Genomic DNA, 26,507 nt, shown 5'->3' on the forward strand with positions numbered 1-26,507 from the left:
CAGACCACAGAACACTTTTCCATTTTGCGGCGGCGTTCCTGGGTGTTGTCGATAAATGGCTTTCGCTTTGCATAGTAGAGTTTTAACTTGCACTTACAGATGTGACGACCAACTGTAGTTTTTTACAGTGGTTTTCTGAAGTGTTCCTGAGCCCATGTGGTGATATCCTTTACACCAGGGGTCCCCAAACTACGGCCCCCCAGCGTCCAAAATCCGGCCCGTGGGAAGTCCCAAGTTAAAAAAAAAAAAAAAAAAAAAAAGTTTTTTTTATTTTTTTTTTATTTGTCCTTACGAGTCCATTTTCTACCGTCTCCTAGCCACTCAGGCAAATCATATTGTCTAAAAATGCATTTTACCATCGATAACGTGACATGCAGCAAGTGCCTCTTTAAGTCAATTAGTGTGCGAGGAATATATATGTATGAATACATATATATATATATATATATATATATATATATATATATATATATATATATATATATATATATATATAGACACATATACATATAGACACATATACATATATATATATATACATATATACACATATATATACACATATACATATATATATACATATATACACACACACACACATTTACATATAATATGTATATATATATAAATATATACAGACATTTACATATAATATATATATATATATTAGAGATGCGCGGTTTGCGGGCACAACCGCGGAGTCCGCGGATTATCCGCGGATCGGGCGGATGAAATTAAAAAAAATACGATTTTATCCGCGCGCGGGTCGGGTCGGGCGGATTAATTATATATTTTTTATTTTTTTTTATTTATTTTTTTTTTGCGGGTGGCAGTTAAACCAATTCGGAAATATATGTACATAGTTAAATGTTGTTACCCACATACGAAAAACGAGCAGGCACCTGCTGCATATGCCACAACAGAAGAAAAAAAAAGAAAAGAGATGGACACTTTTACGGAGCGGAGAAGGGACGCCTCGCCGGGGTCCGGGACCGAGGCCCCTTCCCCCGAGAGGGCCCCACCGGGAGCCGTAGCTGAGGCGATCCGCGAGAAGGGCCCGACGCACGTCCAGGGTCACTACCGCGCCCACCGCACCGACACCCCGCCTCGTCCGCCTTCGCCGCGGCCGGCGTCACGCGCAGCAGGTAAGCAGCTTACCTGCCCGCCACCCCCGTGGCCGGGGGCTCGTAACATGGGTCACTCCGCGCGCTCCGCCCGCGCAGCTTACCTGCCCGCCACCCTTGTTGCCGGGGGCGCGTAACAGGGGTCACTCCGCGCGCAGTGCGCTCACGAAAGGGGTGGGGCTCACCCTGGTTTATATAGAGAGCAGGACGGTGGCCATGGAAGTCGGAACCCGCTAAGGAGTGTGTAACAACCCACCTGCCGAATCAACTAGCCCTGAAAATGGATGGCGCTGGAGCGTGGGCCCATACCTGGCCGTCGCCGGCAGCGAGACGCGCTTGGAGGTGCGCTCAGCGCGGCTCCCATATGATTGCGCACTGGTGTGCGTCTGGGTCGTGACAGCGTGGCACGCGAAAGTCTGTGCATTGGATCAGTCTCCTTTCTTTAACAGGCAAAAGCTTTATAACCTCACCATACCTGCCAACTTTTGAAATCAGAAAAACCTAGTAGCCAGGGTCCAAGGGCCACAGGCCCCGGGTAGGTCCAGGACAAAGTCCTGGTGGAGGGTTCAGGGCTTCGCCCCCCGACGCAAAATGATTATTAGCATTCAGACAGGTTAAAATGTTGCTAAAACCATCACTTTTCTATCAGTCACAGTGACTTTTCAAAACAAAAATATTACAGCAAAAATCATATGGGTTGATTGGCATGTTTATTCTGTAAGCTAACTTCAATAGTTTGAAATTATTTTGACAGTTAATGCCAGTTATCCTGTCAACCTTTCACAAGACTTCAATTTGTTAATTGAAAGTATAAACAGTATAAACACTTTTTACAGTAAACAAATGGTAAAACAGTACTAAACAATTCCATTTAAAAAAAAATTGGTGTCATTATTAACTTTCTGTCCAAGCTTGTATAATCTACTGCCTTGTTCAATTGTAAAAAATATTCTGTGCCTAAAATTCACATTTCTATCACAATTATCATACTGTAAACATGGTAAGCTAACTTCATTAAAATTAATAGTCCTGTCAATAGCATGGAATTACAATTCAAATGTAGTTTTTTTGTAAGCCTTTCAAAAGAATTCAAAATATGAAAAATTAATGAAAATTAATTTAAGCCATCAGACACTTTAAAAGTGGCACATCACATCTCTAATGTAATCATTTGAACTTTTCAACAGAAATAGCACTGCAAAAATATTAAGGACATACTTCTGTATTTTGGTAGTTATGCTGTCAACATTTAACAAGATTTCTTCAACTTGGACTTGAAAGCATAAATAGTATAAACACTTTTAACAGTATGTCGTGCTGTGAAATACAGCCGACAGGATTGCGAACCAAACACGAAGCAAGGCCAAAGCGCACGCGCGCATGGTGCAGGAGAACAAAGGACTTCTTTCATTTAAGGTTTGTGATAAACCATCAAACTCATTCATTAAAAGGACTCTATAGTAATATAAAGCGAATTTTTCTGGACATTATCATGCAAGAAAAGTTTATTTTTGGGACCGCGATCACCGCGTAATGATTTTTAAAGGTTGCATTACAAACATTTAACTGTCCCATGTGATCAGCCAGTGCGATTGGAAATCCATGCTCAATTATTGCCTCCGTAAATAAAACTTCGGGCGGGTGCGGGCGGATGGCGGGCGGGTGCAGTTCTGATCAAACGTTACATCGGGTGGATGGCGGATGGTTGACGACTTTCTGACGCGGTTGCGGATGAAATAAATTGCCTGTCCGCGCATCTCTAATATATATATATATATATATATATATATATATATATATATATGTGTGTATATATATATGTATATAAATATATATATATGTATATGTATATATATATATATATATATATATATATATATATATATATATATGTGTGTATATATATATGTATATAAATATATATATATGTATATGTATATATATATATATATATATATATATATATATATATATATATATATATATATATATATGTGTATATGTATGTATATATATATATATATATATATATATGTGTATATGTATGTATATATATATATATATATATATATATATATATATATACAGTGGGGCAAAAAAGTATTTAGTCAGCCACCGATTGTGCAAGTTCTCCCACTTAAAATGATGACAGAGGTCTGTAATTTTCATCATAGGTACACTTCAACTGTGAGAGACAGAATGTGAAAAAAAAATCCAGGAATTCACATTGTAGGAATTTTAAAGAATTTATTTGTAAATCATGGTGGAAAATAAGTATTTGGTCACTTCAAACAAGGAAGATCTCTGGCTCTCACAGACCTGTAACTTCTTCTTTAAGAAGCTCTTCTGTCCTCCACTTGTTACCTGTATTAATGGCACCCGTTTGAACTTGTTATCTGTATAAAAGACACCTGTCCACAGCCTCAAACAGTCAGACTCCAAACTCCACTATGGCCAAGACCAAAGAGCTGTCAAAGGACACTAGGAAAAGAATTGTAGACCTGCACCAGACTGTGAAGAGTGAATCTACAATAGGCAAGCAGCTTGGTGTGAAAAAATCAACTGTGGGAGCAATTACCAGAAAATGGAAGACATACAAGACCACTGATAATCTCCTTTGATCTGGGGCTCCACGCAAGATCTCATCCCGTGGGTTCAAAATGATCATGAGAACGGTGAGCAAAAATCCCAGAACCACACGGGGGGACCTGGTGAATGACCTGCAGAGAGCTGGGACCAAAGTAACAAAGGTTACCATCAGTAACACACTACGCCGACAGGGAATCAAATCCTGCAGTGCCAGACGTGTCCCCCTGCTTAAGCCAGTGCAAGTCCAGGCCCGTCTGAAGTTTGCCAGAGAGCACATGGATGATACAGCAGAGGATTGGGAGAATGTCATGTGGTCAGATGAAACCAAAATAGAACTTTTTGGTATAAACTCAACTCGTCGTGTTTGGAGGAAGAAGAATATTGAGTTGCATCCCAAGAACACCATACCTACTGTGAAGCATGGGGGTGGAAACATCATGCTTTGGGGCTGTTTTTCTGCTAAGGGGACAGGCCGACTGATCCGTGTTAAGGAAAGAATGAATGGGGCCATGTATCGTGAGATTTTGAGCCAAAACCTCCTTCCATCAGTGAGAGCTTTGAAGATGAAACGTGGCTGGGTCTTCCAGCATGACAATGATCCCAAACACACCGCCAGGGCAACGAAGGAGTGGCTCCGTAAGAAGCATTTGAAAGTCCTGGAGTGGCCTAGCCAGTCTCCAGACCTCAACCCCATAGAAAATCTATGGAGGGAGTTGAAAGTCCGTGTTGCTCGGCGACAGCCCCAAAACATCACTGCTCTCGAGAAGATCTGCATGGAGGAATGGGCCAAAATACCAGCTACTGTGTGTGCAAACCTGGTAAAGACCTATAGTAATCGTTTGACCTCTGTAATATAACCTTTGTTGGCAATAACAAAGTATTGAGTTGAATTTTTGTTATTGACCAAATACTTATTTTCCACCATAATTTACAAATAAATTCTTTAAAAATCCTACAATGTGAATTCCTGGATTTTTTTTTCACATTCTGTCGCTCACAGTTGAAGTGTACCTATGATGAAAATTACAGACCTCTGTCCTCATTTTAAGTGGGAGAACTTGCACAATTGGTGGCTGACTAAATACTTTTTTGCACCACTGTATACACATATATGTATATATATATATAGCGCGACCCCTAGCCAAATTATTTTACCCCAATGCGGCCCCGGAGTCAAAAAGTTTGGGGGCCCCTGCTTTACACACTGATATCGCTTTTTGATGCAGTACCGCCTGAGGGATCGAAGGTCACGGGCATTCAATGTTACCTGCAGTGATTTCTCCAGATTCTCTGAACCTTTTGATGATATTACAGACCTTAGATGGTGAAATCCTTAAATTCCTTGCAATAGCTCGTTGAGAAATGTTGTTCTTAAACTGTTGGACAATTTGCTGACGCATTTGTTCACAAAGTGGTGACCCTCGCCCCATCCTTGTTTGTGAATGACTGAGCATTTTATGGAAGCTGCTTTTATACCCAATCATGGCACCCACGTGTTCCCAATTAGCCTGTTCACCTGTGGGATGTTCCAAATAAGTGTTCGATGAGCATTCCTCAACTTTCTCAGCCTTTTTTTTCTGGTTTTGGGGTTTGTAATATAATGGATAAATAATAAATTTTTATAATTGAATATTAAGAGTATGTGAAAGTTCAACTCCTACCTTGTTTACTTCCGTGACGACCTCTTTAAAGCTTTGTAATCAATCAGAAATATCAAGCAGCTAAAAGTCAAACATGAATAAGTGTGGAGAGAGTGTTTCTAATTTTTCCCATCATGTCTTGCAATGGATTTAAATGGGTGTGGTTTCGAATTGTTTATGGTGATGGGACGTTTTTTTTTATAATATCCACAATGTTCTGTGAGCAGGTTGTTAGGTGTGACCATATGTGTTGAATTTTTGTGCTGGTTGAATTTTTTTTCTGCACCGTGACTAGAAAAGGTTGTTTGGTTTGGGTCATATAAGTAAATGCTATGCTCATCATGGTCCCTGACCCAAGGTTCAGACCTTGCCCACAAGCTGGCGACTCGCAGGGCCAGGTTGCTTATTGAAATTGAACTTGTGCCGTTGCCTCACGGGCCAAGTTAAAGTTTGGACACCCCTAATATAGATAATATTTTAAAAGGTACTTATTACTATGTACACCTTTCTTTATGATTTTTTTTTCAGGTTTGGCTCTGGACCGATACACACATTTCACCTCCCCCATTCGTCGCTATGCCGACATTGTGGTCCACCGCCTTCTCAGTGCCGCCATTGACATGGAGAAGGGGCAGACTGCTGCCAAAGCTTTACTCGCCAACAAGGAAGTGGAGGAGTTGGCTCATCATATCAACCAAAAGAACAGAGTCAGTTGACTTTTATGTTTTGTGTGATGCTGCCGCTAAAGAAAAATCCGACACTACTTTTGTCAATGTGACTTGTCTCTAGGCAGCCCAGCAGGCCCAGAGGTTGTCCACTGACTTGTTTCAGTGTCTGTATTTTAAAGACAGAGACCCTCACACAGACCAGTGCTGCATTGCTGATGCTGTCATTTACGCAATCCGAGACAATGGCGTGTTGGCGTTTGTCCCGCAGTAAGTTCTTCGGCACACATTGATTCATATTTCAACCAAGTAGTACGGTTTAGCTGAGCTCATAATGGTGATGTTTGATTCTGGTTGTTGTTTACCACAATATGTGATAATGGCTGTTTCAGCTTGGTATAATATCCATCAAACATACGGGGCATCCGGAAAGTATTCACAGCGCCTCACTTTTTCCACATTTTGTTATGTTACAGCCTTATTCCAAAATGAAATACATTCATCAGGTGTGTGCTTTTCCAAATTATGTCCAACCAACTGAATTTGAAGCTGTAGGAACATCTCAAGGACGATCAGAGCTCACTTTTTGATCTTCCTAACAAAGACAGTGAATACTTATGTAGTTGTAATTTCTTAGTTTTCTTGCAAAAAAGAAATTTGCAAAAAACGTTTTCACGGTCCTGGGTTCGATCCCGGGGCTCGGCGTCTTTCTCTGTGGAGTTTGCATGTTCTCCCCGTGACTGCGTGGGTTCCCTCCGAGTACTGCAGCTTCCTCCCACCTCCAAATACATGCACCTGTGGATAGGTTGATTGGCAACACTAAATTGTCCCTAGTGTGTGAATGTGAGTGTGAATGTTATCTGTCTATCTGTGTTGGCCCTGCGATGAGGTGGCGACTTGTCCAGGGTGTACCCCGCCTTCCGCCCGAATGCAGCTGAGATAGGCTCCACCACCCCCCGCGATCCTGAAAGGGACAAGCGATAGGAAATGGATGGATGGACATTGTCATTGTAGGGTATTGTGTGTAGAATTTTGAAGACAGAAATAAATTGATTCCATTTTGAAATAACTCTGTAACAAATGAATGTGGAAAAAGTAAAGCACTGTGAATGCTTTCCGAATGCTCTGTAAAACCACCTGTTTTGGGATTGTTAAAAACAAAATATTTTCAGTATCCAGGCCCCCCTCCCACTCATAGGCAAAACACGCACTGTTTTGTGTGAAAAATCGTCAATGTCAATTAATGAACGACAGGGCGCTATTTATTAAATTTGTATTGCAAATATATTACTAACCCCTTTCTGTTTGATCATTGATAGGAATATAATTTCTCCAAAAATTCTTAATGTCTCCCACTGCACAGACAGTGTAAGTGCTGGGCTCGTAATTTGATTAATTTGAATCCTGGTTGGGGATGTGCCAGACTCAGATCAGCTTTATGTTTTCATTAGAGTGAATGTGTTATTTTGCACTAAAAACTTTGAATTATTTAACAATCTAGTTCCCATTCATTTGTTTTTGTACAAAACATGCATTCAATTAAATTTAAGTTTGATTCAAAAATGTAAAATCTTTTGAAAGTGTGAACAAAATGTAATGAGGGAGTGAGCCTCAAAATAGATTTCTCTTTTGTGCCCCAATTTGTTTGTGAACATCGCTTGTCCGTATGGCAACAACAGCATTCGTTACGTTAACAACTCCAGGCAACCACAAGCCTTCTGGTCCACTCGGCAACACTTGGGAAACATCAGCGTAACACATCCTGTAGTCCATGGATGTCAAACTCAAGGCATGGGGCCACATTGGGCCTGCCACATCATTATATGTGGCCGTGAAGGCTTAGAAATATTAAGAAACTTCATCTCTCCTGCCAAATATATTTTAATTTGGACAGAAACATTTTTTTACTGCATTTTTTTAGCTGAATATTAATTTTTGATACAAACCACTCAATATTTTTTGGTCTTTGTAACCCTTCTTGACATAAATGGAGAATGCCTGAGATAGGAACACTCCTTTGTGGTTAAAGGGAGGTCCAACTTCCAACATAAATGTTTATTAAATCAAATATAAAGAATCATAGTTACAAAGAACACCTTAAACATCGATAACAAATGAGTATAATTACAAGCTAATGTTATTGAAAAAAATTGTCCTAAATCTTTTGCGCAACTTTTTGAAAAGGCCATTTTTAGGCCGGAACAATCGCAATGAGCTTATTAAATGCCTGAGAGCAGGCATCTGGTGTAAAAAGTAAGCAAACGCAAGCTTACCAAAAGACAAACATCTATGGAATATTGTCTGTCTGTGGTTTCTCCTTTTAGAGCAGGGGTGCTCACACTTTTTTCTGCAGGCGAGCTACTTTTCAATTAATCAAGTCGTGGGGATCTACCTCATTCATATATATAATTTATATTTACTTATTTATGAAATATATGTTTTTGTTAACAAGTTAAAGGTGTTTAATGATAATGCAAGCATATTTAACACATATAGTTAATATTGTTAGTACATTAAAGGTGTTTAATGATAATACAAGTATGTTTAATACATATAGTTAATATTGTTAACAAGTTAAAGGTGTTTAAAGATAATGCAAGCATGTTTAACACATATAGTTAATATTGTTAACAAGTTAAAGGTGGTTAAAGATAAAACAAGCATGTTTAACACATATAGTTAATATTGTTAACAACTTAAAGGTGGTTAAAGATAATACAAGCATGTTTAACACATATAGTTAATATTGTTAACAACTTAAAGGTGGTTAAAGATAATACAAGCATGTTTAACACATATAGATTCCTTTCTTTCATGAAGACAAGAATATCAGTTGGTGTATTACCTGATTCTGATGACTTGCATTGATAGGAATCAGACAGTGGTGATGATAACGTCCGCATTTTCGAATGGAGGAGAAAAAAAGTCCTCCTTTCTGTCCAATACCACATGAAAGTGGTTGGTTTTTGGCATCTTATTTGTCCAGCTTCCGTACTCCTTTGTATACACTTTACAAGAAATACATTGTCGGCAAACTCCGTAGCTTGCTAGCTTGTGCACGCCAGCTTTCTGAGACTCTTATTTTGGTAGCGCAGGCAGGATGAAGCAGAGCTTTTATTGTGCAACTGTGCAGTCGGTCTTTGGAGTTTTGACGACAGGTACGGCGCCAGAGTCTGTTGAAATAAAGTGTTTCTCGCCTTCCAGTCGGTAATTTTAATGAGCTGGCAGCAGCCAGCGTCATCTCAGAAGACCCTCGGCTGCCGTGAATGTCAATCAAGTGACGAAAGTGACGTCATAGTGAAGATTTATGATCGCTAATTTTTAGGACTATTTTTTTAATGCCTGGCTGGTGATCGACTGACACACCCTCCGAGATCGACCGGTAGATCGCGATCGACGTAATGAGCACCCCTGTTTTAGAGGGATTGTTTTTCTTGCCTCTGTCACCAAATTGCTTGCTTATGTAGGACTCAGTTGGTTTTCTTACATGAATGAATATGTGTCTATGTGTAGGTATGGCGTGAAAGGCCCTGTGTACCTGAAGAACCGAGAAGGCCAAGTGGTCTCTGCCGGAAAAGATGGCAAGTGTGAGTGGCAGAGTGGTTCTGTGCACGGCTATCCGGACCACATCACCACCACGTCCGCAACAGGAACCACCACACTCACACTCTTCAAGCACATCACCGTGAGTCACTTCAGATTTCATACTTTTGCCAATATATATTTTTATTTCTCAAGCGAGGTAAAATGTATATGTATTCACTGGAGTTGATGCCAAATAGCTCATTTTTGGTATCACGTCCTAACAATCTGAGTCGGAATCATTTAGGTATTGATTGCTAAACTTAAGGCAGGCCTGCACATCTGTACAGTGCATTCAGAAAGTATTCACAGCGTTTCACATTTCCACATTTTATGTTCCAGCCATTTTCCAAAATGGAAAAAAGTCAATTTTGTTGCCAAAAGTCTACTGACAATACCCCACAATGAAAATTTAAAAATGTTTTTTCCAGACTTTTTTTTGCAATTAAAGATAAGCAGCTAAGAAATCAATCAATCAATCAATCAATCTTTATCTATATAGCCCTAAATCACAAGTGTCTCAAAGGGCTGCACAAGCCACAACGACATCCTCGGTACAAAGCCCACATACGGGCAAGGAAAAACTCACCCCAGTGGGACGTCGATGTGAATGACTATGAGAAACCTTGGAGAGGACCGCATATGTGGGTAACCCCCCCCCTCTAGGGGAGACCGAAAGCAATGGATGTCGAGTGGGTCTGACATAATATTGTGAGAGTCCAGTCCATAGTGGATCCAACATAATAGTAAGAGTCCAGTCCATAGTGGGGCCAGCAGGACACCATCCCGAGCGGAGACGGGTCAGCAGCGTAGAGATGTTCCCAGCCGATGCACAGGCGAGCGGTCCACCCCGGGTCCCGACTCTGGACAGCCAGCACTTCATCCATGGCCACCGGACCTGTGCCCCCCCCCCCCCCCTCAAGGAAAAGGGGAGCAGAGGAGAAAAGAAAAGAAACGGCAGATCAACTGGTCTAACAGGGGGGCTATTTAAAGGCTAGAGTATACAAATGAGTTTTAAGATGGGACTTAAATGCTTCTACTGAGGTAGCATCTCTAATTGTTACCGGGAGGGCATTCCATAGTACTGGAGCCCGAATAGAAAACGCTCTATAGCCCGCAGACTTTTTTTGGGCTCTGGGAATCACTAATAAGCCGGAGTTCTTTGAACGCAGATTTCTTGCCGGGACATATGGTACAATGCAATCGACAAGATAGGACGGAGCTAGACCGTGTAGTATTTTATACGTAAGTAGTAAAACCTTAAAGTCACATCTTAAGTGCACAGGAAGCCAGTGCAGGTGAGCCAGTATAGGCGTAATATGATCAAACTTTCTTGTTCTTGTCAAAAGTCTAGCAGCCGCATTTTGTACCAACTGTAATTTTTTAATGCTAGACATAGGGAGACCCGAAAATAATACGTTACAGTAGTCGAGACGAGACGTAACGAACGCATGAATAATGATCTCAGCGTCGCTAGTGGATAAAATAGAACGAATTATCGCGATATTAAATCACTTGTACATACAGCAAATATTCACAGCCTTTGCCATGAAGCTCAAACGTGAGCTCAGATGCATCCTGTTTCAACTGATCTTTCTAGATTTATTTCTAAAGCTTAATTGAATTCCAAATGTGGCAAATTCAGTTTGGAAAGGCACGCACCTGTCTGTACACTGTATAAAGTCCCACACGTGACAGTGCATGCAGAGCACAAACCAAAAATGAAGTCCAAGGAATTCTCTGTAGACATCTGAGACAGGATTGTCTTGAGGCACAAATCTGGGGAAGGGTACAGAAAATTATCTGATGCCTTGAAGGTCCCAATGAGCACAGTGACCTCCATCATCCATAAATGGAAGAGGTTTGGAACCACCAGGACTCTTCCTAGAGCTGACCGGCCGTCTGAACTGAGCGAACGGGATAAAGGGGCCGTAGTCAGGGAGGTGACCAAGAACCTGATGGTCACTCTGTCAGAGCTACAGCATTCCTCTGTGCAGAAAGGAGAACCTCCCAGAAGGACAACCATCCCTGCAGCAATCCACCAATCAGGCCTGTATAGTGTAACATAACCAAATGTGGAAAAAGTGAAGCACTGTGAATACTTTCTGGATGCACTGTATCTGTACTTCTTTGGCCAAATATGTTTTTCTTGCTGACAGTGTTCCCACAGCCCTTGAGATCATGAACAAGTGTTACCTTTCCTCACTTTTTTTTTTTAGAAAGTACTCGCACCGTGCTCGGGCCCTCTTCAACTGTCATTGAAAACAAATGATGTGATGCAATCTCTGCTTGAAATAAATTGACAGCCGTTATCTTGCGCAAAAATATACACAGACACCTAGGAATGAGTACCAAGTTCTGTACTTTTATAGGCACAGACCAAATTCAGTCGGTAGTCAAATTTAGTCGGTAGTACCGACTGAATTTGGTCTGTGCCTATCAATTCACGTAAAGTCAATCAATGTTTACTTATATAGCCCTAAATCACGAGTGTCTCAAAGGTCTGCACAAGCCACAACGACATACTCGGCTCACATCCCACATCAGGGCAAGAAAAAACTCAACCCAATGGGATGACAATGAGAAACCTTGGAGGGGACGGCAGATGTGGGGACCCCCGCCCTGGGCGACCGGTGCAATGAACGTCGAGTGGATCTAGCATTATATTGTGAGAGTCCAGTCCATAGTGGATCTGACATAATAGTGTGAGAGTCCAGTCCATAGTGGATCTGACATAATAGTGTGAGAGTCCAGTCCATAGTGAATCTAACATAATAGAGTGAGAGTCCAGTCCATAGTGGATCTAATATAATAGTGAGAGTCCAGTCCATAGTGGATCTAACATAATAGTGTGAGAGTCCAGTCCATAGTGGATCTAACATAATAGTGAGAATCCAGTCCATAGTGGATCTAACATAATAGTGAGAATCCAGTCCATAGTGGATCTAACATAATAGTGTGAGAGTCCAGTCCATAGTGGATCTAACATAATAGTGTGAGAGTCCAGTCCATAGTGGATCTAACATAATAGAGTGAGAGTCCAGTCCATAGTGGATCTAACATAATAGTGAGAATCCAGTCCATAGTGGATCTAGCATTATATTGTGAGAGTCCAGTCCATAGTGGATCTAACATAATAGTGTGAGAGTCCAGTCCATAGTGGATCTAGCATAATAGTGTGAGAGTCCAGTCCATAGTGGATCTAACATAATAATGTGAGAGTCCAGTCCATAGTGGATCTAACATAATAGAGTGAGAGTCCAGTCCATAGTGGATCTAATATAATAGTGAGAGTCCAGTCCATAGTGGATCTAATATAATAGTGAGAGTCCAGTCCATAGTGGATCTAACATAATAGTGTGAGAGTCCAGTCCATAGTGGATCTAACATAATAGTGAGAATCCAGTCCATAGTGGATCTAGCATAATATTGTGAGAGTCCAGTCCATAGTGGATCTAGCAGGTCACCAGCTTGTGATCAATGTCAGACTCTCAGGTCAGTGACCATGATGTGTACTTAATGGACACTACACAGCATTTACTTATATTACCCAGTCCAAACAACCTTTCCTAGTCACGGTGCAGAATTCAACCAGCACAAGAAGGCAACACACATAGTCACACACAACACAACCTGTGCACTGAAGTATATGGAAATTATTTTAAAAAATGTCCTATCACCATTAAAAATATCTAAATCACACCCATTCCATTGCAAGGCATGATGGGAAATTTGCGAAACAATCTCTCCACACTTATCCATGGTTGACTTTTAGCTGTTGATATTTCTGATTGATTACAAAGTCGTCACGGAAGTAAAGAAGGTAGGAGTTGAACTTTCACATACTCTTAATATTCGATTATAATAAATATTAATTATATATCCATTATATTATTATAATATGTAAACACACACACATATTATATATGTGTGTGTATATATATTATTATTATATATCAGTATTATTATATATTATCATATTATATATATATATATATATATATATATATATATATATATATGGTTACTTTGCATGCACTTTGGCCCACAGCCAAAAATGTTTAGCCCAATGCCTGTAATAAGAGAACAAGATTTAACAACTGGACAGCGTCATTATCACAATCAGTTCATTTTTAATATTTACGTTAAAAAAATTTATTTTGTGATTGAACAATATTTATTAACACACACACAATTACAGAAAATTAACGATTCCCAGATACCGGGAATTGGTACCGTATTGTTTTCAATATGAGGGGTACCCAGCTCTACTGGGACCCCAGTTTTCCTTTTTGTTCCGTTTCAAAAAGTCAGACAAAAACTGAACCGTTCCAATCGTTTCCCATAAGAAATAATGTTTATCCAATGAACCTCTTCCAAATACCCAAAAATGTGAACACGAAACTGTTTTAATGGAGAATAATTGTAGTTTTACATCCAGGAAACAATTTGGAAATACATATAAATGATGAACATTTAACATCATTTTTGATGTTATTGAAGACTCTTGTTAGCAAAAATGATTAGGGAAAGGGAGAGCCTCACAGATGCCACATTTCTTCCTTGCTAACAGTTATTTCTTGAATTCAATAGTGTTTCTCAATTTCTTTATCAAAGTAGGTAACTTTCTTTGGCCCTATGGGGGTTTATTTTGCAGTTATCGTCAATTAAAAAAAATCACAGAGACTGAGTCACCAAGATGTGGGTTTCTTTATTCGGACAATTGATGCTGCAGAGCCACACGCAATGTTATATGCAATGTTTGGCTGTACAATAACTGCACCTGTATGAAATATGGGCGAAAATTTCAGACAAAAATGAACAGTGGAAAAAATACAACTGCAGTACCATCTGAATGACTCAAAAAAAAAATAAGTCGGCAGTGTAGAAGTAATACGACAAGCCATCGGATCTTCTTGCTGGTTGGTCGGGTATCAAAAACATTTATTTAAAAAGCATCTATGATTATTTTTAATCTACATTTAAAATTATGTAAAAGTAGACAGTTTTATGTCGTCCACAGCTCCTTTACCACATGGGGTCCCCCAGGGCTCAATCCTTGCCCCAATTTTATTTGCGCTTTACCTTCTCCCCCTTGGTTCTATTTTTAGGAAGTACAGTATTGCATTTCATTTTTATGCCGATGATTGCCAGATTTATTTTCCCATGGCACAAAATAACACGGTTCAACGTCTTATTGACTGCCTGCACGACATCAAAGTCTGGCTTTCAGCTAACTTCCTGAGCCTAAATGAAGATAAAACAGAAGTTATGTTGTTCGGTCCAAGTCGCTCTCCCTCCCCCAACGTTGACCTCGGCACTCTGACCCCGTGTCTCAGCGACTCTGTCACAAACCTGGGGGTAAAGTTTGACTCAGATTTTAAATTCGAAAAACAAATCAGCAGCGTCGTTCAAAAAAGCTTTTATCAATTACGGCAAATAGCGAAAGTGAAACCGCTTCTATCAAGACATGATCTTGAGAAATTAATCCACGCTTTTATCTCGACTCGTCTTGATTATTGTAATGCCCTGTATGTTGGCATTAGCCAGGCCTCCCTCGCCCGCCTGCAGCTCGTGCAGAACTCTGCTGCTCGTCTGCTAACACAGACCCGCAGACGTGAGCACATCACCCCTATTTTAGCGTCCCTTCACTGGCTCCCTGTGCGTTACCGAATACATTTTAAACTCCTTTTATTTGTTTTTAAATGTCTAAACAACCTCGCGCCAACCTATCTCTCCGACCTCCTTCAGCCTTACTGCCCCACCCGATCCTTAAGATCAGCCGATCAGCTGCTGTTGACGGTCCCTGACACAAGGCTGAAGCTTAGAGGTGACAGAGCTTTCGCCGTTGCTGCTCCCAAGCTCTGGAACGACCTACCCCTGAGTGTTAGACAAGCCTCCTCTCTTCCTGTTTTTAAATCTCTCTTAAAAACATACTTTTATTCCATGGCTTTTAACACTGAGTGATATCCATCCTGCAATGGCGCCCCATAATACACCTGCTGTGATCCTGTTTTTATGTTTTTATGTTTTTATTAATTCTATTTTAATTATTTATTTTTTATCGTGTTCTGTTTGTGTTGTGTTGTGTTTGCTCGGTACTCGTTTTATCTTTTAACCTGCTCATTGTACAGCACTTTGGCTACCCCTGTGGTACATTTTAAATGTGCTCTATAAATAAAGTTGATTTGATTTGATTTGATTTACATTTAAAACACTTAATTTTGCTCCAAAGTCACTTTTAGATCCTGTTTTTTGAGTCTGTCTGCAAGATATTTCTGAAGGCATTCCCAGATTGCAAATGAAACCTCACCCCCCACCCCTCTAAAAGAGTCACAATTGACTTTTTGAAAATGTACACTGTTTAAATATAAATCTTGAAGTTGTTGCCGCTATTGTTTTTAAAGACATGGTCGAAAAGAAACTTAATAAACTTTATAAAGATTCACCCAATCACAACATTAGGTACATCTGCACACTTTCAGGCATACTTGCCAACCCTCCCGATTTTCCCAGGAGACTCCCGAATTTCAGTGTGACTCCCGAAAATCTCCCGGGGCAACCATTCTCACAAATTTCTCCCGATTTTCATCACGTCCGCTTTTCCTCCATACAAACAGTCACATAATATATGCGGCTTTTAAACACACATGAGTGACTGCAAGGCATACTTGATCAACAGCCATGCAGGTCACACTGAGGGTGGCTGTATAAACACCTTTAACACTGCTACAAATATGCGCCACACTGTGAACCCACACCAAACAAGAATGACAAACACATTTCGGGAGAACATCCTCACCTTAACACAACATAAACACAACAGAACAAATACCCAGAATCCCTTGCAGCACTAACTCTTCCGGGACGCTACAATATACACCCCCGCTACCACCAAACACCCCCCCCCCCCACCTCAAAACCCCCCCCCCCCCCCCCCCCCATCTCCCGAATTCGGAGGTCTCAAGGTTGGCAAGTATGCTCCCAGGTCGACTCAGAGCCGCATTTTAAGAAGTTGCTTTTATCAACACCAATGTCACACATACTGCGCATACTAAGATTAGTTTAAAGAATATTACTTTATCCTACCTTTTTTGTTTCCTCGCAGCTTGAAAGCGGAGGAGCTCTGGCTGAGCGCTTTTCTTAATGTCCAAATAAGTACATCCACCTTGATAAATAAATGATAAATGGGTTATACTTGTATAGCGCTTTTCTACCTTCAAGGTACTAAAGCGCTTTGACAGAATTTCCACATTCACACACACATTCACACACTGATGGCGGGAGCTGCCATGCAAGGCGCTAACCAGCAGCCATCAGGAGCAAGGGGTGAAGTGTCTTGCCCAAGGACACAACGGACGTGACTATGATGGTAGAAGGTGGGGATTGAACCCCAGTAACCAGCAACCCTCCGATTGCTGGCACGGCCACTCTACCAACTTCGCCACGCCGCTGTGATGTCACAACGTCGCCAGACTGCAAAACCTCGAAAAAAAGAGGCATTCAAAAACTGCGTGCACCAAAATGCATGAACCTTATGATTTGACACTTCAGCATTGTCTAACTGCAGTATCTAACATTGTAACAAGTCAAAAAAGAGGAACGTCATCATAGGTCCTACAGGTAAAAGCCAGTAAATTAGAATATTTTGAAAAACTTGATTTATTTCAGTAATTGCATTCAAAAGGTGTAACTTGTACATTATATTTATTCATTGCACACAGACTGATGCATTCAAATGTTTATTTCATTTAATTTTGATGATTTGAAGTGGCAACAAATGAAAATCCAAAATTCCATGTGTCACAAAATTAGAATATTACTTAAGGCTAATACAAAAAAGGGATTTTTAGAAATGTTGGCCAACTGAAAAGTATGAAAATGAAAAATATGAGCATGTACAATACTCAATACTTGGTTGGAGCTCCTTTTGCCTCAATTACTGCGTTAATGCGGCGTGGCATGGAGTCGATGAGTTTCTGGCACTGCTCAGGTGTTATGAGAGCCCAGGTTGCTCTGATAGTGGCCTTCAACTCTTCTGCGTTTTTGGGTCTGGCATTCTGCATCTTCCTTTTCACAATACCCCACAGATTTTCTATGGGGCTAAGGTCAGGGGAGTTGGCGGGCCAATTTAGAACAGAAATACCATGGTCCGTAAACCAGGCACGGGTAGATTTTGCGCTGTGTGCAGGCGCCAAGTCCTGTTGGAACTTGAAATCTCCATCTCCATAGAGCAGGTCAGCATGAAGTGCTCTAAAACTTGCTGGTAGACGGCTGCGTTGACCCTGGATCTCAGGAAACAGAGTGGACCGACACCAGCAGATGACATGGCACCCCAAACCATCACTGATGGTGGAAACTTTACACTAGACTTCAGGCAACGTGGATCCTGTGCCTCTCCTGTCTTCCTCCAGACTCTGGGACCTCGATTTCCAAAGGAAATGCAAAATTTGCATGGTTGGGTGATGGTTTGGGGTGCCATGTCATCTGCTGGTGTCGGTCCACTCTGTTTCCTGAGATCCAGGGTCAACGCAGCCGTCTACCAGCAAGTTTTAGAGCACTTCATGCTTCCTGCTGCTGACCTGCTCTATGGAGATGGAGATTTCAAGTTCCAACAGGACTTGGCGCCTGCACACAGCGCAAAATCTACCCGTGCCTGGTTTACGGACCATGGTATTTCTGTTCTAAATTGGCCCGCCAACTCCCCTGACCTTAGCCCCATAGAAAATCTGTGGGGTATTGTGAAAAGGAAGATGCAGAATGCCAGACCCAAAAACGCAGAAGAGTTGAAGGCCACTATCAGAGCAACCTGGGCTCTCATAACACCTGAGCAGTGCCAGAAACTCATCGACTCCATGCCACGCCGCATTAACGCAGTAATTGAGGCAAAAGGAGCTCCAACCAAGTATTGAGTATTGTACATGCTCATATTTTTCATTTTCATACTTTTCAGTTGGCCAACATTTCTAAAAATCCCTTTTTTGTATTAGCCTTAAGTAATATTCTAATTTTGTGACACACGGAATTTTGGATTTTCATTTGTTGCCACTTCAAATCATCAAAATTAAATGAAATAAACATTTGAATGCATCAGTCTGTGTGCAATGAATAAATATAATGTACAAGTTACACCTTTTGAATGCAATTACTGAAATAAATCAAGTTTTTCAAAATATTCTAATTTACTGGCTTTTACCTGTATTTAGTGCTTGCTGGACTTTTTTGGCTGAATTTTTATTTTGTTGAATATGTGCAAGTTCAATATAAGCAAATTATACCTAACACATTTCAGTTATGAACAATGGATTTCACTGTAAAAAAAAACCAAAAATGTTTTTAAAGTTGAGGCATGCATTTTAACCAGAGCCTTTCGCTTCCTTCAGGTTGGCATTTCTGTGCAGTCGTCACGCTCTCACGCTGACAGTCTCAGCCTTGAGCTCCTTAACAACAAGCCACACCAGAGCTCAGAGCACTACCAGACTCAAACGCAGGGCCGCAACCAGCTGGTCCAGGAGGTGGTGCGCTTGGCCGAGGAGGCGTCTCAACAGGCTCAGGATAAGGCGACACGGCGGTCCAAACTGTCCAAACAGGAACGAGAGTTCTGCCAAAGTAAAAGCCCCAACTTATACCTTCTCCTGGAGGAGATTCGAGAGCTGGCATTGATGGACCTGGAATGTGAAAACACAGCCTAAGGACGCCATAGACACCCACTCATGTGTGTTTGGACTGGAAATAATGCTATAAGTGCTCACATCAGAGCTTCTTTTTACATGAAAAACAACTTTTTTTACTTCATTTTTAATAGCTATAGTTTTTTTTAGCATGGATTGATCTAAAGTACAGTAGACTAGTTGGCGTAGATATTTTCTTTTAAGTGTTGAGGCAGCGTTTTTTTCTCAGCACCTGTGAACTGAAGGCATGTTTTATTTTTGTGCAGATGCTCTTGGACATGATTGTAAGCCTTTACAAGAAGTACAGACCTTTTAAGTTGTTTCTTTTAAAATGCCACATTAGTGTGCAAATAGATTTTAATATCAATTTGTACTGAAATGTCCACAGTGACCGTTTACAATAAAGTCATCACATTTTGTTTTGTGAGCTTTAATGTGAGTAATTGTTTATAAAATAGGACAAGGCGTTACAAGGGTGGTCTTTACAGGCTGTACAATTAGTACCAGTAAAAAGGTCACAACTTCTCATTCAATATCATGACAACATGCTTTCAAACTTTTCCCTCGTTTATGAAAAATAAAGTTCTAATGTCATGTTTGTACATCAGCAATACTCCACATTAATCTTCATAACTGTTGCCAGGTGCAGGCTCTGTCACTAGGGGGTTGACTCTAAGTCAATCAGCAGCTGGGGTGAACTGCTGCTGCTGCTAGTTTGCTTCTCGTCTTTGTCTTGACCTGAGGAAGAGTGGACAGAAGGCTCTGATGCGTCCACTGAGGAGTCGTCTGCTTGCAGTGACGAGCCAACTGTCTGGTGGTCTGAGGAACCACAAACAGTAGAATAGTCAATAGTATTCAGTATTAAACTTGTTCCAGAAATTTACCACTGCATAAAAAAAAGTTTACATAAAAAAAGGGTCTAAAGGAGACCTATCAAGGTCACTTCAGGTGCTTTTAGAGCACACTTGTGCAAATTTCAATGGGTAAACCTCTACCATACAGGTAAAAGCCAGTAAATTAGAATATTTTGAAAAACTTGATTTATTTCAGTAATTGCATTCAAAAGGTGTAACTTGTACATTATATTTATTCATTGCACACAGACTGATGCATTCAAATGTTTATTTCATTTAATTTTGATGATTTGAAGTGGCAACAAATGAAAATCCAAAATTCCGTGTGTCACAAAATTAGAATATTACTTAAGGCTAATACAAAAAAGGGATTTTTAGAAATGTTGGCCAACTGAAAAGTATGAAAATGAAAAATATGAGCATGTACAATACTCAATACTTGGTTGGAGCTCCTTTTGCCTCAATTACTGCGTTAATGCGGCGTGGCATGGAGTCGATGAGTTTCTGGCACTGCTCAGGTGTTATGAGAGCCCAGGTTGCTCTGATAGTGGCCTTCAACTCTTCTGCGTTTTTGGGTCTGGCATTCTGCATCTTCCTTTTCACAATACCCCACAGATTTTCTATGGGGCTAAGGTCAGGGGAGTTGGCGGGCCAATTTAGAACAGAAATACCATGGTCCGTAAACCAGGCACGGGTAGATTTTGCGCTGTGTGCAGGCGCCAAGTCCTGTTGGAACTTGAAATCTCCATCTCCATAGAGCAGGTCAGCAGCAGGAAGCATGAAGTGCTCTAAAACTTGCTGGTAGACGGCTGCGTTGACCCTGGATCTCAGGAAACAGAGTGGACCGACACCAGCAGATGACATGGCACCCCAAACCATCACTGATGGTGGAAACTTTACATTAGACTTCAGGCAACGTGGATCCTGTGCCTCTCCTGTCTTCCTCCAGACTCTGGGACCTCGATTTCCAAAGGAAATGCAAAATTTGCATGGTTGGGTGATGGTTTGGGGTGCCATGTCATCTGCTGGTGTCGGTCCACTCTGTTTCCTGAGATCCAGGGTCAACGCAGCCGTCTACCAGCAAGTTTTAGAGCACTTCATGCTTCCTGCTGCTGACCTGCTTTATGGAGATGGAGATTTCAAGTTCCAACAGGACTTGGCGCCTGCACACAGCGCAAAATCTACCCGTGCCTGGTTTACAGACCATGGTATTTCTGTTCTAAATTGGCCCGCCAACTCCCCTGACCTTAGCCCCATAGAAAATCTGTGGGGTATTGTGAAAAGGAAGATGCAGAATGCCAGACCCAAAAACGCAGAAGAGTTGAAGGCCACTATCAGAGCAACCTGGGCTCTCATAACACCTGAGCAGTGCCAGAAACTCATCGACTCCATGCCACGCCGCATTAACGCAGTAATTGAGGCAAAAGGAGCTCCAACCAAGTATTGAGTATTGTACATGCTCATATTTTTCATTTTCATACTTTTCAGTTGGCCAACATTTCTAAAAATCCCTTTTTTGTATTAGCCTTAAGTAATATTCTAATTTTGTGACACACGGAATTTTGGATTTTCATTTGTTGCCACTTCAAATCATCAAAATGAAATGAAATAAACATTTGAATGCATCAGTCTGTGTGCAATGAATACATATAATGTACAAGTTACACCTTTTGAATGCAATTACTGAAATAAATCAAGTTTTTCAAAATATTCTAATTTACTGGCTTTTACCTGTATATGGAGATAACTGCTGACGTAGAATTTAAGTCTCAAATTCTAAATGGCATGTTTGGAGCCAGTTTGGAAGAAGGCGAGATTGTTTTATAGATATCTGCGCCGTGCCTCCATGGTTTGATTTCACATTTTCGGGACTTACGGGGTATCCCAAATACACAAAAACAGGTAACAACAGGAAATAAAAGTTGGTTTTGCATGATTATATATCAGCAGGCTAATAAAAAGTAGACTTAGCATTTTTCAAAATTGTGAATTGATGTATTTGATCAATTTCTTGATGTTTTGTTAAATTTAAGGCTGCCAAGCAGATCGTTCAGGTTTCTGTACTGATCCGCCTGTTATAGAAAGAAATAGATAATGATTGTTTTTTATGTGGTTATGTATTGCTTTGTTATTGGAAACAAACTGGTAATAGTGACACACCGTACACAAATGTAACTTCCGTAAATGAATTTGACAAGAAGGGACGTAATCTCTGCGCATGCGTGGACCAACCATGTCTTCAGGTACTACTCGTGCAGCAGCAGGCCCATAGCATGACCGCCATCACTGTTCTGAAACTCTCATGGGCTTTTAACTAGCAGGTCAGCGTTACTGCCACTTAAAGTACAGCACAGACACAGACACAGACACACAAAGACACACACACACACACTACTTCAGGGCGCCTATAATAACAAAAGACCTAACCTTGATCCTGACCTCATGGTAAACTACCGACCGGTGTCCCACCTTCCCTTTATTTCGAAAATCCTCGAAAAAATTGTCGCACAGCAGCTAAATGAACACTTAGTGTCTAACAATCTCTGTGAACCTTTTCAATCCGGTTTCAGGGCAAATCACTCTACGGAGACAGCCCTCGCAAAAATGACTAATGATCTACTGCTAACGATGGATTCTGATGCGTCATCTATGTTGCTGCTTCTTGATCTTAGCGCTGCTTTCGATACCGTCGATCATAATATTTTATTAGAGCGTATCAAAACACGTATTGGTATGTCAGACTTAGCTTTGTCGTGGTTTAACTCTTATCTTACTGACAGGATGCAATGCGTCTCCCATAATAATGTGACCTCGGACTATGTTAAGGTAACGTGCGGAGTTCCTCAGGGTTCGGTTCTTGGCCCTGCACTCTTTAGTATTTACATGTTGCCGCTAGGCGACATCATACGCAAATACGGTGTTAGCTTTCATTGTTATGCTGATGACACCCAACTCTACATGCCCCTAAAGCTGACCAACACGCCGGATTGTAGTCAGCTGGAGGCGTGTCTTAATGAAATTAAACAATGGATGTCCGCTAACTTCTTGCAACTCAACGCCAAGAAAACGGAAATGCTGATTATCGGTCCTGCTAAACACCGACATTTATTTAATAATACCACCTTAACATTTGACAACCAAACAATTACACAAGGCGAATCAGTAAAGAATCTGGGTATTATCTTCGACCCAACTCTCTCGTTTGAATCACACATTAAGAGTGTTACTAAAACGGCCTTCTTTCATCTCCGTAATATCGCTAAAATTCGTTCTATTTTATCCACTAGCGACGCTGAGATCATTATTCATGCGTTCGTTACGTCTCGTCTCGACTATTGTAACGTATTATTTTCGGGTCTCCCTATGTCTAGCATTAAAAGATTACAGTTGGTACAAAATGCGGCTGCTAGACTTTTGACAAGAACAAGAAAGTTTGATCATATTACGCCTATACTGGCTCACCTGCACTGGCTTCCTGTGCACTTAAGATGTGACTTTAAGGTTTTACTACTTACGTATAAAATACTACACGGTCTAGCTCCGTCCTATCTTGTCGATTGCATTGTACCATATGTCCCGGCAAGAAATCTGCGTTCAAAGAACTCCGGCTTATTAGTGATTCCCAGAGCCCAAAAAAAGTCTGCGGGCTATAGAGCGTTTTCTATTCGGGCTCCAGTACTATGGAATGCCCTCCCGGTAACAATTAGAGATGCTACCTCAGTAGAAGCATTTAAGTCCCATCTTAAAACTCATTTGTATACTCTAGCCTTTAAATAGCCCCCCTGTTGGACCAGTTGATCTGCCGTTTCTTTTCTTTTCTCCTCTGCTCCCCTTTTCCTTGAGGGGGGGGGGCACAGGTCCGGTGGCCATGGATGAAGTGCTGGCTGTCCAGAGTCGGGACCCGGGGTGGACCGCTCGCCTGTGCATCGGCTGGGAACATCTCTGCGCTGCTGACCCGTCTCCGCTCGGGATGGTGTCCTGCCTGCTGGCCCCACTATGGACTGGACTCTTACTATTATGTTGGATCCACTATGGACTGGACTCTCACAATATTATGTCAGACCCACTCGACATCCATTGCTTTCGGTCTCCCCTAGAGGGGGGGGGTTACCCACATATGCGGTCCTCTCCAAGGTTTCTCATAGTCATTCACATCGACGTCCCACTGGGGTGAGTTTTTCCTTGCCCGTATGTGGGCTTTGTACCGAGGATGTCGTTGTGGCTTGTGCAGCCCTTTGAGACACTTGTGATTTAGGGCTATATAAATAAAGATTGATTGATTGATTGATGTGCTGTACCTGTTAGTCGCTGCTGGCGAGCTATCTTCCTCTCCAGGGCTCGCTGTCTGTTCAGCTCCATACGTTGGCGCTCCTCATCGGTCAAAGAGGGGGCCGGTGGACCAGCAGGTGCCGGGGTGGAGTGGATTGGTCCTGGCTCGTCGCTAGGGAAGCTCTGACTGCCGAACTGGTCTGGTTCTTCTAAGATGTGAGACTCGGGAGAAGCTTCCTCTTCACCTGCACACACCCACAAAAACACATAAGTACACAAAAGAAGGGTATGTTCACACTAACACAAGCTTAATACAACCTCATCTATTTGCAATTGTTTTTATTTGCTTTGAATTCCATGTATAATTTGTTTCTAAAAATGACAAATACAAAATGGTGTGATGGCGCTATCTGCAGGGGGGAAAAGGGATTTACGTGATTTAAACAACAGAACACGAGTAGTGAATTGAGTGACCTAAAAGGTGCCGATTTCAATTCATACAGAAGCAGATGTATTAAGTGTGCGCTGCGGATTTTTTTAGATAGTCATTATATTAATGATGAAAAGCGATCTTACCCACCACCAAGTCCGCTGCGCTTGATTTTTCAGGCTTCTGATTGGTCAAAATGCACACATCAGCTGTTGGATGTGTTTTTATGTGGGCAGATTCTTTCTTCACAAGTGGAATGGAGATTGACCACAAATGGAGTGAGAAAAAGGTGCTTTTTTTCAAACTACATTTATGTTTGTGTGAATATAGCTTTGTGCAGAATTTTTTTCAACATCAAGTTAAACATTATGAGGAACAATCTGGCCCATATAATAAAGCAGAAATGAATATATATCTATCTCAGATTATATCTTCTAACTGTAACAACCCCAGAGTTCTGTTTAAAACTATTAACACTGTCATTGATGCTCCCAAATCTGCTGGTTTTGATGCTTCTTTTGAATTCTGTGAAAATTGTCTCCATTTTTTCACTGACAAAATTGTGTCAACTAGAGCCAGTCTATCTCAGCCTTCATATGACCCTTCTGTTCCCCTGCATTTCTCTTCTGTTTTCCATCAGTTTGAGCCGGTGTCCTTTTCTTTTTTAAGTGACACAGTTAGTCATATGAAGCCCTCTGGTTCTCCTGCAGATGCCCTCCCACCTCGCCTGTTTAAGGAGGTACTTGCTACTATTGGATCAAGTGTCCTTAACATTATCAATAGTAGCCTCTCTTCTGGAATAGTTCCAGTAGAGTTTAAACATGCAGTGGTACGACCTCTACTTAAAAAACCCAGCCTCGACCCCTCTCTCCTCTCTAACTTCAGACCTATCTCTAATCTTCCATACATTTCCAAAATATTAGAGAAGGTTGTCTACAGTCAGTTGTTGCCCTTCTTAGAGGATAATGGTATCACTGAGCTGTTCCAGTCCGGTTTTAAAGCCCTCCACAGCACAGAGTCAGCGCTTCTAAAAGTTTTTAACGATATCCTCCTGTCCACTGATTCTGGTAAATATGTTGTCCTGGTGCTTTTAGATCTGTCTGCTGCGTTCCACACCGTCGACCACGCCACCTTAATCACTCGTCTTGAGAACTGTGTGGGCATTAAGGGCGCCGCCCTCAACTGGTTCCGGTCGTACCTAACCGACAGGAGTTTTTGTGTAAAAGTAGACAGTTTTATGTCGTCCACAGCTCCTTTACCACATGGGGTCCCCCAGGGCTCAATCCTTGCCCCAATCTTATTTGCGCTTTACCTTCTCCCCCTTGGTTCTATTTTTAGGAAGTACAGTATTGCATTTCATTTTTACGCCGATGATTGCCAGATTTATTTTCCCATGGCACAAAATAACACGGTTCAACGTCTTATTGACTGCCTGCACGACATCAAAGTCTGGCTTTCAGCTAACTTCCTGAGCCTAAATGAAGATAAAACAGAAGTTATGTTGTTCGGTCCAAGTCACTCTCTCTCCCCCAACGTTGACCTCGGCACTCTGACCCCGTATCTCAGCGACTCTGTCACAAACCTGGGGGTAAAGTTCGACTCAGATTTTAAATTCGAAAAACAAATCAGCAGCGTCGTTCAAAAAAGCTTTTATCAATCACGCCAAATAGCGAAAGTGAAACC

General features: G+C 41.3%; 2 protein-coding genes across 2 annotated transcripts in view; one reads left to right on the top strand and one right to left on the bottom strand.

The window, feature by feature from the left end:
* Positions 1-19,705, top strand: part of dis3l (DIS3 like exosome 3'-5' exoribonuclease) — a 74,860-nt gene extending 55,155 nt beyond the window's left edge. Inside the window, exons 15-18 of the mRNA XM_061975175.1 lie at positions 5,882-6,060; positions 6,143-6,288; positions 9,532-9,703; positions 18,984-19,705. Coding sequence (XP_061831159.1) covers positions 5,882-6,060; positions 6,143-6,288; positions 9,532-9,703; positions 18,984-19,292 — 806 coding nt within the window. The 3' untranslated portion in view covers positions 19,293-19,705. The remainder of the gene's footprint in view (positions 1-5,881; positions 6,061-6,142; positions 6,289-9,531; positions 9,704-18,983) is intronic.
* A 224-nt stretch (positions 19,706-19,929) lies between these two features.
* Positions 19,930-26,507, bottom strand: part of tipin (timeless interacting protein) — a 38,931-nt gene continuing 32,353 nt past the window's right edge. The window contains exons 7-8 of the mRNA XM_061975181.2: positions 24,424-24,639; positions 19,930-20,090 (exon numbers count right to left, since the gene is read on the bottom strand). Coding sequence (XP_061831165.1) covers positions 19,930-20,090; positions 24,424-24,639 — 377 coding nt within the window. The remainder of the gene's footprint in view (positions 20,091-24,423; positions 24,640-26,507) is intronic.

The sequence above is a fragment of the Nerophis lumbriciformis genome, linkage group LG15 (genome assembly GCF_033978685.3).
Source record: "Nerophis lumbriciformis linkage group LG15, RoL_Nlum_v2.1, whole genome shotgun sequence".
NCBI lineage: Eukaryota > Metazoa > Chordata > Actinopteri > Syngnathiformes > Syngnathidae > Nerophis > Nerophis lumbriciformis.